Source organism: Aquarana catesbeiana, linkage group LG11, assembly GCF_042186555.1.
Source record: "Aquarana catesbeiana isolate 2022-GZ linkage group LG11, ASM4218655v1, whole genome shotgun sequence".
Classification (NCBI taxonomy): domain Eukaryota; kingdom Metazoa; phylum Chordata; class Amphibia; order Anura; family Ranidae; genus Aquarana; species Aquarana catesbeiana.
The window spans coordinates 46022102-46038031 of NC_133334.1; the positions used below are offsets into that span (position 1 = coordinate 46022102).

Consider the following 15930-nt stretch of genomic DNA (forward strand, 5'->3'; position numbering starts at 1 on the left):
TAAACTCCCTAAACCACATCTTCAACCTCTCCCTCTCCTCCTGCACCTTTCCTTCCCTGCTCAAACATGCACTGGTTACCCCCATACTTAAAAAACCCTCACTAGACCCCACCTGTTTGAATAACTTAAGAACCATCTCCCTGCTCCCATTTGCCTCCAAGCTCATCGAACGCCTTGTCCATGACCGAATGAGTCGCTACCTCACGGACAACAACCTTCTTGACCCCCTACAGTCTGGCTTCCGTCCACAACATGCTACTGAAACTGCCCTACTAAAACTCACCAATGACCTACTAAGTGCTAAAACCAATGGCCATTACTCCATACTCATACTCTTAGACCTCTTTGCTGCCTTCGACACAGTTGACCACCTGCTCCTCAGCAAATTACACTCCCTTGGCCTCTGTGATTCTGCTTTATCCTGGTTCTCCTCCTACCTATCTCAGCGCACTCTCAGTGTCACTTACAACTCCATCTCCTCTGGCTCTGTCCTTGGGCCCCTCCTATTCTCACTCTATACCTCTTCCCTGGGCCAGTTGATAACCTCCCATGGCTTCCAATACCACCTCTACGCCGATGACACCCAGATCTATCTCTCCACTCCTCAACTCACCCCCACTATCTCCTCGCGGATCTCAAACTTACTGAATGACATCTCGGTATGGATGTCAAACCACTTTCTCAAACTCAATCTTTCTAAAACTGAGCTTGTAATATTTCCTCCTTCCCGGTCCCCCCACCGCCATGACTTTACCATTAAGATCAACAGCATAACCATTGGTCCCGCCACACATGCCAGGGTGCTGGGTGTAATCCTTGACTCTGACCTCTCCTTCAGCCCCCACATGCAATCACTGGCTAAATCCTGCTGCCTTAACCGCCACAACATCTCCAGAATTGGACCCTTCCTGACTAATGACACCACAAAGCAACTTATTCACTCCTTGATTATTTCCCGCATTGACTACTGCAACTCTCTCCTTAATGGCCTACCCTTACGCAGGCTGTCCCCCCTTCAGTCTATTATGAATTCTGCTGCTAGACTAATACACCTCACTAATCGATCTGTGACTGCTGCCCCTCTCAGCCAATCCCTTCACTGGCTTCCCCTACCCCACCGTATAAAATTCAAAATGCTAACCACAACATACAAGGCCATCCACAACATCGCCCCCAGCTACATGACCAAACTCAACTGCAGATATCGCCCTAATCGTCCCCTCCACTCCTCCCAGGACCTCCTGCTCTCTAGCTCCCTTCTTACCGCCTCTCATGCTCTCCTTCAGGACTTCTCCAGAGCCTCTCCCATCTTCTGGAATTCCCTGTCCCTGTGTATCCGATCAGCCCCTAACCTGTCCACCTTTAGGAGATCCCTGAAAACTCATTTATTCAGGGAAGCCTATCCCACACCCACCTAACAACCCCATCAAATCATTCCCTGCATCTATTAACTTTTGTACCACTACCCCCTCCCTTTAGAATGTAAGCTCTATGAGCAGTGCCCTCCTGTATTGTACTGTCCCCCCTCCACATTGTAAAGCGCTGCGTAAACTGTTGGCGCTATAAAGCACACACACACACACACACACACACAGTATCTCACACCCGCCAGAGGGGTGACACCTGTGGGCAGCGGCACTGCTCTTTAACACTGCACAGTCCTCACCCCTACACATCCCCCAGTGGAGCAAACCGAAACCGCCTCCCCCTCCTCTCTGTTTACGGAGGGGGAGGAGGAGGAGTCCGAGGGACACATGCCGCTGTGCCTATCCCGCGCTGTTCTGAGGTCTGTAAAGTTTTTATCCAAACAGACGTGTGCTGGGGGGAACGCTATGGGAGGGGGGTCTGCACTGATGTAGGGATGGTGGTCTGCACTGAGGGGGGGTCTGCATTGATGGGGAGGGGGTCTGTACTGAGGGGGGTGTGAACTGATGGAGGGGTGTCTGCAACGAGGGAGGGGAGGTCTGCACTGATGGAGGGGGGTCTACACTGGGGTCTATAGTGATTGAGGGGAGTCTATACTGATAGATGAGGGTCTGCACTGAGGGGGGTCTATACTAAGGGTGCCTACACTGATAGATGGGGGTCTATGCTGATAGAGGGGGGGCTATGCTGATGGAGGGGGTCTGTACTTAGTGAGGAGGATCTATACTGCGAGAGGAGGGTCTGTACTTAGTGGGGGGTCTATACTGAAAGAAGGGTCTGCAGTTAGTGGAGGGGGGTCTGTACTGAGGGGGGGGGCTATAGTTGGTGGAGGGGGAGCGACACCAATTTTTTCCGCACCGAGTGACACCAACCCTAGTGATGCCACTGGAGAGACACGCTCTCCGCTCAGAGCCGTGCTGTCCTGAGAAGACAGAGGACTCTGATGGGCACTGATAGACACCGATGGGCACTGATAGACACCGATGGGCACTGATAGACACCGATGGGCACTGATAAGATTTACTGATGAGCACTGAAGGGGAGGCACCGATAGGGAGCACTGAAGGGGAGGCACCGATAGGGAGCACTGAAGGGGAGGCACCGATAGGGAGCACTGAAGGGGAGGCACCGATGGGGGACACAGATGGGAGGCACCGATGGGGGACACCGATGGGAGGCACCGATGGGGGACACCGATGGGAGGCACCGATGGGGGACACCGATGGGAGGCACCGATGGGGGACACCGATGGGAGGCACCGATGGGAGGCACCGATGGGGGACACCGATGGGAGGCACCGATGGGGGACACCGATGGGAGGCACCGATGGGGGACACCGATGGGAGGCACCGATGGGGGACACCGATGGGAGGCACCGATGGGGGACACCGATGGGAGGCACCGATGGGGGACACCGATGGGAGGCACCGATGGGGGACACCGATGGGAGGCACCGATGGGGGACACCAATGGGAGGCACCGATAGGGGACACCAATGGGAGGCACCGATAGGGGACACCAATGGGAGGCACCGATAGGGGACACCAATGGGAGGCACCGATAGGGGACACCAATGGGAGGCACCGATAGGGGACACCAATGGGAGGCACCGATAGGGGACACCAATGGGAGGCACCGATAGGGGACACCAATGGGAGGCACCGATAGGGGACACCAATGGGAGGCACCGATAGGGGACACCAATGGGAGGCACCGATAGGGGACACCAATGGGAGGCACCGATAGGATTTACTGATGGGCACTGAAGGGAGGCACTGATAGGGGGCACTGAGAAGGCACTAGGGGGCACTGGTGGGAACTGATAATAGGCACTGATAGGGGGCACCGATAGGAGGCACCAATGGGATTTACTGATGAGCACTGAAGGGAGGCACTGATAGGGGGCACTAAGAAGGCACTGATGGGCATTGATGAGCAATGATAGGCAGAACTCATAGGCTGCACGGATTGGCACTGAGGAACACTGATAGGCAGAACTAAGGCAGTATTGATGGGCACTGATGGGCAGCATTGAAGAGTACCGATAGGTGGCACGGATGGACGCTGCAATAATGAGCACTGATAGGTGATGTTGATAGGCAGATTTGATGGGCACTAATAGGCAGCATTAATGAGCACTGATAGGTAACACTTGTAGGCGGCATTGATGGGCACTGATAGGCGGCATTGATGGGCACTGATACATGGCACTGATGATTGGGGCACTGATTATCAGTGTAAACAATTTACTGAATTCTTGACAGTTAATGGAAGTCCTTACCTAACACAGACACAGCGTGAGAAGAAACGGCTGCGGATAACCGGCAAGTCTGTTTACATGTGATCAGCTGACATCACATGGTAAAGGGCCACTGTGATTGCGCTGGATGCACGTCCCAGGGGTCATGCAGGAAGCACGGCGGCACAATATGTATCCACGGCACATTCCTGATAATTCTTGCTTTCATCAACTTACATTTCAGAACACCCTTCTGCATTCTAATTTCCAAGGCAATGTGTACCTCTTAACGTCACAATTTTGTAAGTGTTTTTTTTATTCTTTTTTTATAAGTGGTGTTACTGGTTTAGCCTGTTACCTATATGTCACATAAATGGCAGAGGGTAATGGTACCAACATTAGCAGCACAGCAATAAAACTTCCCAATGCTGTGACTCCACCCTGGAGACTCACCTATAACTGTGAAGATGATGAAGAACAAGGAATAAGCTCTGTTGTAGGAATAGGCTGGAATCATCACTGTTATAAAAAGAAGACAGAAACCTTTTACATTCTCAGTACTAATGCAAACAAGAAATCACAGGTCAATGATGAGACTATAGTATGCTACAATTAGGTGTGCTGCAAAGCCAAAGTTCACCAAAAAAAGGTTCATTATAAGAGAACCTAAAGTAGCTTCTGCTGAAAATAATTTGCTTTTTTAAATCATTTATATATATTTAAGCCATATCATTATGAAAAAGAAAAAGTTTTGGTATTAATAAAATTTTCTTAATAATGTAATTGTCTCAGACAACTACAGTATTAAACAGAGGTACCCTGTCACCTACAAGCTGCAGTGGCTTCCGCAAGCTGAAACATTGTTTTTCTAAATAAAGCTTCCAGCATGTATACGATCTGTCATAGCTGACATAGTTCTCATATTGTGGGGAACCACTCTAAGACCCCTTCCATTTGTCCATTTTTCATCCATCCATTGACGGATAAAAAAAAAAACAAAAAAAACAAACGTACATCAATGCATCTCTATGAAAAAAAAATAAAACGCATCCATTTACATCCGCTTCCCTCAAAATCTGTTTTTTGGAAGGGATCAAAGCCCTATTTTTCTTCTGTTAAAAAAATGGAATGGACGAAAAAGGGATGTTAAAAAAATAAAAAAGCCTTGTGGCTTCACTACCAGTTCCCTACTGTGCAAGCGTGAAGTGCACGGTGCTTTGTGAGGGGCCCAGCGGCAGCGGAACACCTCGCCGCGGCACTCTGAAGTGGGGATGGGTACTCGTCAGCAACAGGTACCCCCCTTTCCCCTCGAAAGGTGCCAAATGTGGCAGTGTGGGAAGTAAACAAGCAGAGCTACTCCCTGTGGGTGGGGCGGCTTTAACTGATGAAACAAACAGAGCGCTTGTGTGAAAGGACCCTAATTGGTTCCTGATGGTTTGTGCATAAAAATAAAATGGGTTTGACATTTAGGAGATGTGCAAAGAGTGGACTGGTAAGTATGAAAGAAGGATACCGTAGTTATCGGCGTACAACACGCACCCCAACTTTAGGAGGGAAAAAAAACAAAAAAAAAAAAAAAACTTACATTTGAAGTGTGCATCTGCAGCCTTGCCCAAAAATGCAGCATTATCGTTTTTTAAATCATTGCGCCACCGAGATACGGCTCATTTCGCAGTCCCGTCCCTTGGCCCGGCTCCTATGATGGACACATCACCAGTCCAATGGCGGGACGTAAAGGTTAGGAGGCAGGACTGCGAGTGGAACCGAGTACACAGTACACTCGGCTTGGTCTTTCTCGACGGCGCTCGCGCCTTTTCCCCTCACAGACAGCGGGGATCGCGTATAACACGCACCCACGATTTTCCCCTGATTTTAAGGGGAAAAAAAAGTGCGTGTTATACGCCGATAAATACGGTATTTATTAGAAAATCCTCAGCATTGGGATTGTACCGTGCAACATAAAAACAGATTGTGGAGATTGAAGGGGTTCATCAGATACTTATTCTTTGCAGTGATATTGGATATTGATAGAGTTACTGGGGCCAAAGCTCACCTTCCGACAAGCTGGTACATGAGTGTCTGCTTATTACTTTAGCTCTCGGGTAGGCATCATAATGTCATCTAATGACATCTCAGTCTTAGGCCTTAGGCCCTTTTCACACGGGGCGGGTCCATTTTACGGACTCTACTTGCTCAGCGGGGGAAATCACTCTGCTGATCCCTGCTAAGCAACTGGATGACAGATCCATTCCCGCTCACTGTGCAGAGTGGAGACGGACAGTCTTGCTCTCCTCTATGGGGAAATCGGATGAAAATGGACCGCCTTTCAGTTTAAAAGCCGATCCACCAGACAGATAGAAAATAGGATCACCATCCGTCTGCATTTGGCAGATAGGATCGGATAGGATAGCAGCTCCATAGGGATGGATTGAGCATCCGATCAGGAGCGCTTGAAAAACCTGATAGGACAGCCCGTGTGAAAGGGGCCTTAGGGTACACAGCGATTCAAAAGCAAATTCCAACATTATCCTACATCTTATTTTTACATTAATCTATCCATCTTGCACATAACTATGCTGAACTTGTTCTGCTGTCTCAGATCGTTGAGACATGAAAAATAAGACCGTACCGTCTGGATTATTGGCGGTTGTCAGCAGCACCAGGAGTGACGTAAGCGAGTCAGGTAGATTGCGGAAATATCTCAGCCACTCCACGTCCAGACTGGAATCCTGCAAGCAATACAGAGCATAGAAATGACATAGTACTATTCACAACACGTCAGCACTGTAAATAAGGGAGCGTGAAAACTATTCTAGCTACCGAAACAGACACACAATACCAACATTTCCATTTGGTAAATGCTTATGGGTCTTTTCTATTGGCTATATTGTTTGCCATTCTTCAGATGGACCAATTAGAGACAACACGGTCACCTCCTAAACTTCGACAGTCATTTCCACAAGAGTGAAACCTCGGCTTTGAAAAAAGGATCCCCAATTCATGTTTCCCAGTAAACTTCATACACTTCAAGATTCTTACTCTTTAATGCAGATTTCCTTCTATTTAAAGTGTATTTAGTCCCTTATACTACCTCTAGGTCAGGGGTCTCCAAACTGTGGCCCTTTGGGCACTATTCTTTCCACTGACCCCAACAATAGGGAAAACTTCCTGTCACAAACACCATCAACAGGACACTTATTTTGCCCACTGACACCAACGGTAGGGCACAGTACCTCCCAGTGACACCAACAATAGGGCACAGTACCTCCCAGTGACACCAACAATAGGGCACAGTACCTCCCAGTGACACCAACGATGGGGCCACAAGTTTCTGTCCACTGACACTTAAGCTGGCCATACATTATACAAATTTCTTATTCAATTTCCTTTAGCTTTACCTTCAACTATGTAACGGAAGGGCCTGCCTGATTGCATACAAATTTAAAGAGTTTAGGGGTGACCTCATATTATATGGTTTTGGTAAATCTATAGGAAAATTGTACAAGAAAATTGTATCATGTATGGCCAGCCTAACGATAGGTCACACTTTTTTGCCCACTGACACCAACGATCGGTCACACTTCCTTCCACTGACACCAACACCAACGATGGGGCATACTTTTCTTCCCACTGACACTTAAGCTGGCCACACAATTTACAAATTTCTTGTTCAATTTCCTTTAGATTGACCTTCAACTATGTAGTGCAAGGACCTGCCTGACTTGCGTACAAATTCATATTAGATGGTTTTGAGGAATCTAAAAAGGAACATTGTACAAGAAAATTGTATAATATATGGCCAGCAGGGGCGTTGCTAGGTGGCAAAAACAACAGGGGCCGAAGCCCGAGCCCAGCACCAGGGGGGGGGGGTGTTAGCTACCTGGCGCGCACTGACCTACTTGACATACACTAACCCACACTGACCTACCTGACCAGACTTCAGGTGACGTCACCTCCTCCTATAGCTCAGCCATAGTGTGCGGCGCACCCATCACACACAGCAGGCACTCCAGGCAGCCAGAGCCATGATGACAAAACAGGAGAGGAGAGCCGCCAGCCCGAGCGCCGAGTGGGGATCTTCCGACAGTGGCGTGGCGGCCACATTGTAATACCCGCCTTTTGGAGCCTGCAGCACCTATGACGGATGTCAGACATCCCGCGGTCCCCACATTGGACCAGTGGGACGTCCATCATAAGCGCTGCAGGCTCCAGAAGGCAGGACCTGCTATGTCACTCGGCCGCGCTCAGGGTCAGATCGGTCTCCGCTCAGCGGCGGCACTCAAGGCTAATAATGGAATGCCCTAGACCCGGGGCTTTTTGGGGATCCACTCAGGGCTCCAGCCACCATCAGCCCCCCCTGCCGATGCCACTGATGGCCAGCCTAATGATAGGACACAATTCCTCTCAATGACACCAAAAGATGGGGCATCGTTTACTCCCAATGATGCCAGGACATTTTCTACTCCAGCTGGTCACAATCTGGCCCTCCTACTTTTTGAAGGACAGTAAACTGGCCCTGTATTTAGAATGTCAAGAGACCCCTACATAAGGTGAACAGGTTGGGAACACAAATGTTAAAGGGGTTGTAAACCCTCAGGGTTTCTCACCTTAATGCATTCTATGCATTAAGGTGAAAAACCTCCTGTGATGCTGCAGCACCCCCAGAGCCCCCCCCCCCCCCCTTTTACTTACCTGAACCCAGTCTTTCCAGAGATGGGGACGAGCACACCAGCTCCAGCCGTTGTCTCGGGTCCTGATTGGATAGATTGATAGCAGCGCAGCCATTGGCTCCCGCCAATCAAATCCAATGATGTGGGAGCCAGGGGGGCGGGGCCGAGTCCTGCTATCTGTGTCAATGGATGCAGCAGCAGAACACGGGAGCGCACCTGCACGAGTGCCCACATGGAGAGCACTTCTCCTTCAGAGTACTCAAGAAGAGGAGGAGCCAGGAGCACCGCGGAGGGACCCTAGAAGAGGAGAATCAGGGCCACTCTGTGCAAAACCCTTGCACAGAGGTGGCAAGTATGATGTTTTTATTTAATTTATTTTTTTAATAACAAACATAACATACACACACACACACGACACATTACAATCCCTTTAAGCAATCCAACCATTCAACACATGAATATAATCTGCAGAAAAAAATATATATTATATTATTTTTATCACTTTGCTACTCCTACACCCTGTATGGCACTATGCAGTGGGAGGTGCTAAGCTGAAGGGAGATATGGGACAGATTTACAAAAGGCAAATAGCCTGATCACTTTTGCAAGTGCAGTTGCTCCAGAGCTTAGTAACTGAGATAACGCTTCACTTTACAAAGAACACCCAATCACTTGCTAACAAGAAAAAAAAAAAAAAAAAAAAAAAAAAACTTGCACATGATTGCAAGATGGAAATCAGAAAAGCTTCCCCTCAGTCACTAAACTCTGGAGAAACTGCACTTGCAAAGTTCCCAGTCTATTGACCTTAAGTAATTCACCCCCGAGGTGTCCTGGTGACATCGCTGCGATTCCTAAAGCATGCAGCTGGCTCTGTTCTATCCTAATATGACAGTAAGACTCCCAAGAGTCAGTGTGTGACTTTGGACATCGGAGTCGCATTACAAGTCATACCCCATGATTCCAATGATAACCATTTATATCTATGTGACTTCAAGTCGCACCGACTTTAAAGTAGTCCCTGTACTACTCTGGTCCGACTTTTATGCGAGTTGAGGTCCACAGACCAAGTTTACACAGGCATTCCCTGAAATCGCGGCCAAGTCGCGGCAGTGTAAAAGGGGCCTAAAACCAAATGACAGATGAAACAATTACAATGGGGGACAAGCAGGTAGAGGAGTTTCGTGCTGGAGTCAGCGCTTAATCATTACCATCATTACTTGTCCTCCACTGTACTTGTTCCATCTGTCATTTGGTTTCAATGTGTGTACCGAATAAAGTAGACTATTGGAGTGCAGCCGTCTGGATCTTCCTTGTCTTCCATTGTGCAGCACACGGGCTGGGCTGGCACTGGACTTGAGGAGTAGTGAAGCCTATTCACCTGGAGCAGCGATACAGAGGGGTTGATTTACTAAAACCGGAGAGCGCAAAATCTGATGCAGCTGTGTATGGTAGCCAATCAGCTGCTAACTTCAGCTTGTTCCATTAGGCTTTGACAGAAAAACCTGGAAGCTGATTGGTTTCTATGCAGAACTGCACCAAATTTTGCACTTTCCAGCTTTAGTAAATCAACCCCAGAGTGTCAATCAACTTAAGCGGTTCTCAAAGCAGTTACATTCAAGGCATGCCATGATTGACAAATGTCACAGTTGCTTGTGTTCGCAAATTAACTGCCCAGCCATCAGGTGGCTGGTGTCATAACTGATCACATGTGCATCACCATGGTCACTGCAGAGCAAACAGAGGCTAAGATGGCAACTTCCTTGGCTGTGAAGGATAGGAGGGTTTAATCCCCATGTAAAAAAATCCGACAGGCTGGTTGTACCCAAGTTAATTGCTGGATTGACTTGGGTACAACCTGCCTGCCCATAGATGGATTGAATCTTGGCCGATCCCTGCTGCACCAGCCAAGCTTTAATCCATCCATGGCTGGCTTGTGGCTTACAAGAGAAGGTTTAGTAGAAAGCCTTACTGCAGTGCCCTGTATTTAGGTCCCCAAACATGCTTAGGATGCCTTATTTCATACAAAAGGCCAACATGGAGTCATTTATAGGAGCAGGGAATGACATTCTGGAGAGAAAAAAAAAAAAATTTATATATATATATATATATATATATATATATATATATATATATAATAAAAAAAGGGTTTAGATGACTCATTATGCCAGATTATAATTCCATTTATGGTCTTAACTAGGGTTGCACCAATACCGATACTAGTATTGGTGCGGATATCGAGTATTTGCCCGAGTGCTTGTACTCGGGCAAATGCTCCCAATGCCTGAACCGATACCTTTGCATGAAGAGGCAGCTCCCGGAAGTCAGTGGGCAGAGTGGAGAGCGAGTCCTGGCAGTGGAGAGCGAGTCCTGGCAGGCTGGCAGCAGCGGAAGGTAAGCTGGCCGGGGGCAAGGGTGTGGGTCGCTGTATCGGTGATCCGGGCCGTCACATTCGTTAACGGAATTGACGGCCCCCAATCTCCGTCAGAGATTGAACAGCGCAACGCCCGTCTTGGTACACCTTGCGCTCGGCCTCAGTAAGCAGCAGTCACAAGGTGGTAGCGGACATCTTGTTACACCCAGCCCATATAGTTCACCAACTATATGGGCTGGGAATAACAAGATGTCCGCTGCTGCCTTCTGACTGCTGCTTACTGAAGCCGAGTGCAGGGTGTACCAAGATGGGCATTGCAGCGCTTGTATACTGGAGAAAGTTTAAACTGGTATTGATTATCTCTCATCATTCATTTATCATGCCAGGCTGCCAGCAATTGCCAATGCAATCAGTGCTGCATTTCATTGCCACTGCCTGCCCATCAGTTCCACCTATCATTGCCCATAAGTGCCGCCTATCAGCGCCAGCCATCAGTGCCGCCTATCAGCGCCAGCCATCAGTGCTGCAAAGATATCATTAGTCTGTAATGTGCTTTGAAAACTGTCACATGACATAAAAAAAAAAAAAGTATGGGTAATGGCGAGTACTTGCAAAAATTATCGGTACTTGTACTCGGTCTTAAAAAAGTGGTTTCGGTGCAACCTAGTCTTAACCTACAATTCACACCTGGTAGCTGATGCCATGTTTTTTCTTATGGGGCAGCAATAGGTCATCATCCTAAATCTGTAGGAGAACGTAGGAGCTTATATCTCATTAGTAAGTTGGTTACCTTTGCATGAGCAAACAGCAGCATACCAAACATGGTGAAAAGGCACAGATGCAAAGCCAGCAGCAGCATCACACTATTCAGAAACAAATCTTTGCATTAGTCTCATTACAAATAACACACATGCATAATTACACTGCTCACCAATGAAAATCGTTACCTTCAGCTAAGCACGTCTATAAGCATATAAACAAAAACTACCTTTAAAACATGTAATACACTCCCTTGAAATTCATATTGTGGGGGCAAAAATCAGAAGCATTATATCCCCTAATCCGTCTGGTCACCAGGAAGCTACAGTTTAACAGGGAACTTCAACTCCCTCTGCAGGTGGATTATGGGTACTGCAGTATGTCCATTTAGCTAGAAGGACACCTCCATAACATTTAGCCACGAGAGGTCTAATCAAAAAAATTTAAAAAAACAGTATGGAAGAAGATGTTTTGATGTTTTTTTTAATATTTGTGACATAACCTTTTTTCCTGCATCTCTGAAAACATCTTTTGCTGAATTCAGTCTTCACAAGCAAGCAAGGGGATTTAGGAACAGTTATATGAAGAGGTCAGAGTTTAAGATTTCACCTTCACTGAAAAAGCCTCCTTTGACATAACCAATACCGATTTACCAGAATGGTATGTGTTTAGTCCCACTACAGTGATTCATTTCTAGCACATTTGAAATGCTAAGCAACATCAAAAACGCACAGCCCCTGAAGTCTTGCTCCCTTTCTGCTAAGCTCCACCCTTCTACCCATAATGCAGTTGTAGAACATGAAGGCCTTATTCACATAGGTGCTTACACCTGTAGTCTGTGGGCCACGTCTTTAAGTGGCTGGAGCCACCAGGTGCTGTGTGCAGGCACCCCATTCAGCTATATGGGAAAACAGCAGCTGCACAAACACAGCTGCTTGCCCCAATTTGATAGCCATGTGGGTGAACGGCTCTGAACATACACTGTCTCCAAACATGGCCACTCATATACCCAACACATGGGTGCTCAACCTGTGGCTCTCCAGCTGTTGCGGAATTACAAGTCCCATTATGCCTCTGCCTTTGGGAGTCATGCTTGTAACTGTCAGCCGTGCAATGCATCATAGGACTTGTAGTTCTGCAACAGCTGGAGAGCCACAGGTTGAGCACCCATGACCCAACACATACAGGGACAATCAGCTGTTTCCATGCAGTTCCCATAGACATGAATGGGATGCCTGCACACAGCATCTGGCGGCTCCATCAGCTTAAAAACAGAAGTTTGAGATTCATTTAAAAAAAAAAAAAAAAAATATAATAATTATATAGATAGATAGATAGATAGATAGATAGATAGATAGATAGATAGATAGATAGATAGATAGATAGATAGATAGATGTAACCTCAGTCCGATGTTACATCTGTCCCCCACTGCCTCTGCATTGAGAACTGAGCGATCAAACATTGCTGATCGCTCTGCTCCCGGCTGCAGGGGGGGCAGGACAAGCTGGCTCAGGCTCTCATCAGCTCTCTAAGAGGTAAAGCCAGTTGCTGCTCCAGGCATCTGGGTGGGTCCCGGCCATATGGTCAGGATGTTTTCAGAGCCAGACTGGCTCTGTGAAGTCAGCCAACAGCAGGCTTTAGCCCGCTGTTGGTTGAAAACAGATCACAGGAGTGCAGAACTAATTGTGATTCACACTGTGAAGTACAGCTAAAAAAAAAAAAAAAACTTTGGCTACACCTCTCTTTTAAAGACGTGACCCCTTCGTGGACTACGGGTGTAAAGCACCCATATGAATGAGGCCTAAAGCAGTGGTTCTCAATCCTGTCCTCAAGTACCCCCAACAGGCCATGTTTGCAGGTTTTCCTTCATCATGCACAGGTGCTTTAAATCAGAGTCAATGGCTTGGTATTTTATCTAAGAGAAATTCCCAAAACATGGCCTGTTGGGGATACTTGGACAGGGTTGGGAAACAACTGGCCTAAAGTATATCTAAACCTAAAACCAAAATGTAATATATTGCAGCTTACCAGTGTCCTAAGATCTGGGGGCTGCATTCGTTTTTGCTTTTCTTCCCCAGATTTTTATCTGGTAGTCCTGCAAATGACACACTTCCCATTCTATAACGATTCAATTTTTTCTCTACTGTATCCATGGAGGGAGCCATGGTTGTCACCCAGGCTGGACTACAAACATGTACGGGCCTTTTGCATCTCCATTACAAATGGGGATGATGAGATTAGTAGTTTATACAAGAAAGCTAACATTTTCCTGTACATGCTAAACATTTTCAGAGTCTGGAGGATTGGTAAGCTGCAATATACTACGTTTTTGTTCTTGTGTTTAGATATACCGGTACTTGAACACGACCTCATACAAATCAGAAAGCCAAAGGCTTGTTTTTTTGTAGGAAATGGTTAATACCCTGGTCAGTATTTTTCCTGTCCATGTGACAACATGGGGATTTCTCTTCACTTCTTTTCCTAAAGACACAGTAGGAAGTAAGGGAATATCTCTGCAAAAATGAAGGAGAAAATCCCCTCTTAGACAGCTGGTATCGGAACATGTGTCCCCATTTCAAAATTTCTACTCTATTTCTGTTGATGATCCCCAACCGATCACCCATAAGGGGAGTTTTAAAGGACTATCTCGGTACCAACTAATACAGCATATAAGGTTTAATAAAAATATTAAATTCTTTATTAGTACAAAAAAACAAAAAAAAACAAAAAAAAACAAAAAAAAAACCCCCCAAAAAAATCCTTTGCCCTGTCTCCTCCCTTTCCCATGAGAGAGCATGAGAGAGAGTCATGCTTGTTATAAGTATGTAGTCCTGGCAGTTCTAATGCATCCCACAGGCTCCTCGCACGATCCAGGTAGCTGGGAAAGGTTCAGGTGTGATGTTGTGCTGAATAGCAGCAGAATGACGACATGAATGCTGGTGATATACATGGATTGTTACCATGCACCTTTTATGAGGTTTATCATTAAGTATTTAAATAGCCTGTTTTTATGGGGGTTTTTTTGTACTAATAAAGAATTGAATATTTTTATTAAACCTTGAGTATATACTGTATAAGTTGGTACCAAGATAGTCTTTTAAAACTCCCCTTATGGGTGATCGGTTGGGAACAGACCTCCCAGTTCCTTTCCCTTCCAAATTGACTGATGTTACACCATAATTGGGCTGTATTTAATTTATTATCAATAGAGGCTTTAGTTTCCTGTTGGACGATGGTCACCAAGATAAAAGAGGAAGGGGGAATATACCCAGCGAGGACAGACAGCAATAGGAAACTGACAGAGGTTTACATATACTTTAACAGTAGAGTCGGAAAGCAATGTCTGGTATTTTTACCTCCCCATCTCTGGCAGGGTTCTCTTAATGCACTTCAGAGTCTTTTTCATGAGAGATGAATTCTGGAGAAGGAAGAAAGGCCGCAGGAGTCTTCTAATTCTCACTCCCTGAGAATGATAAATCCCGAACATAAAGAACATGGCAGGGAAAAATGCATTATTCAAATACCAAATCACATAACAGTGTGACCCATAATACTGATGTGCTTCAGATACACTAGTGGCCATCATGGGATCGCAGAACACATTAATCGATCCAATGCATTTTATGGCTTTGATTACAAAAGTTTAAAGTGACATTAAAGTCATAAAAAAAAAAAAAAAAACTAACACTTACCTGCTCTGTGCAACAATAATGCACACAAACGTCCCTTCCTTAGGGTGCCTCCTGTAGCAAGTGGGCACCCGAATATGAGTGCTCCTATTGAACTCTATGCCGAGCCATGTGTGTCTATAGATACACACAGCACCAATAAGTCATGCCCCTGCTGCCGCCTTATAGGGGTTTGACTGATGGCAGCAAGAGATTATGGCTCTGCTGCCTCTACTTTCTCCTGCGAAAGCAGGAAGTGAGGAGAGCGACACTGGAGCCGGAGACAGTGCTGCAGCGGTGACATGGAGCCAGGTGTTTTAATGCAGAGATTGCATTAAAAAAAAGAAAAAACACATTTATACTTTATTACTACTATAACAGAGTGTGAGAATGCTGGAGCCTTTCATTTCTAAGTGGCTATGGCTCTCGGGTTTGCCATCTCTTTTTTACAAACTAAAAAGCTCAACTCCAAGCACATAATAAAGAAAAAATAAAAATAAAAATCAAATAATGCAGTTATGTTATAATCAAAAGTAGGGTTGAACAGATACTGAGCTCCAATGCTTAATCCGAAACCTGAGCAGTCAGGAGATGATCGGTATGGTGCTGGGGTGGGGGTGGGGTTTACAATCACCAATCTCCCTGTATGGAGATTTCAATAAAGTAGCTGACAGCCGCTTCTACTCCTCTCCCCCCCAGCAGCTGTCAGCTGCTTTATTGAAATCTATACGGGGAGATAAGCGATTGTAACCCCCTCAGTGCCGCACCGATCGCCCCTGACTGTCCCCCATATCCTC

At 46.5% G+C, this 15930-nt stretch overlaps 1 protein-coding gene across 1 annotated transcript in view; it reads right to left on the reverse strand.

The window, feature by feature from the left end:
• TPCN2 (two pore segment channel 2) overlaps nucleotides 1–15930 on the reverse strand; it is an 84502-nt gene that overhangs the window by 51436 nt on the left and 17136 nt on the right. Inside the window, exons 6-9 of the mRNA XM_073604252.1 lie at nucleotides 14822–14928; nucleotides 11496–11568; nucleotides 6294–6393; nucleotides 4118–4183 (exon numbers count right to left, since the gene is read on the reverse strand). Of these exons, the coding sequence (XP_073460353.1) occupies nucleotides 4118–4183; nucleotides 6294–6393; nucleotides 11496–11568; nucleotides 14822–14928 (346 nt within the window). The remainder of the gene's footprint in view (nucleotides 1–4117; nucleotides 4184–6293; nucleotides 6394–11495; nucleotides 11569–14821; nucleotides 14929–15930) is intronic.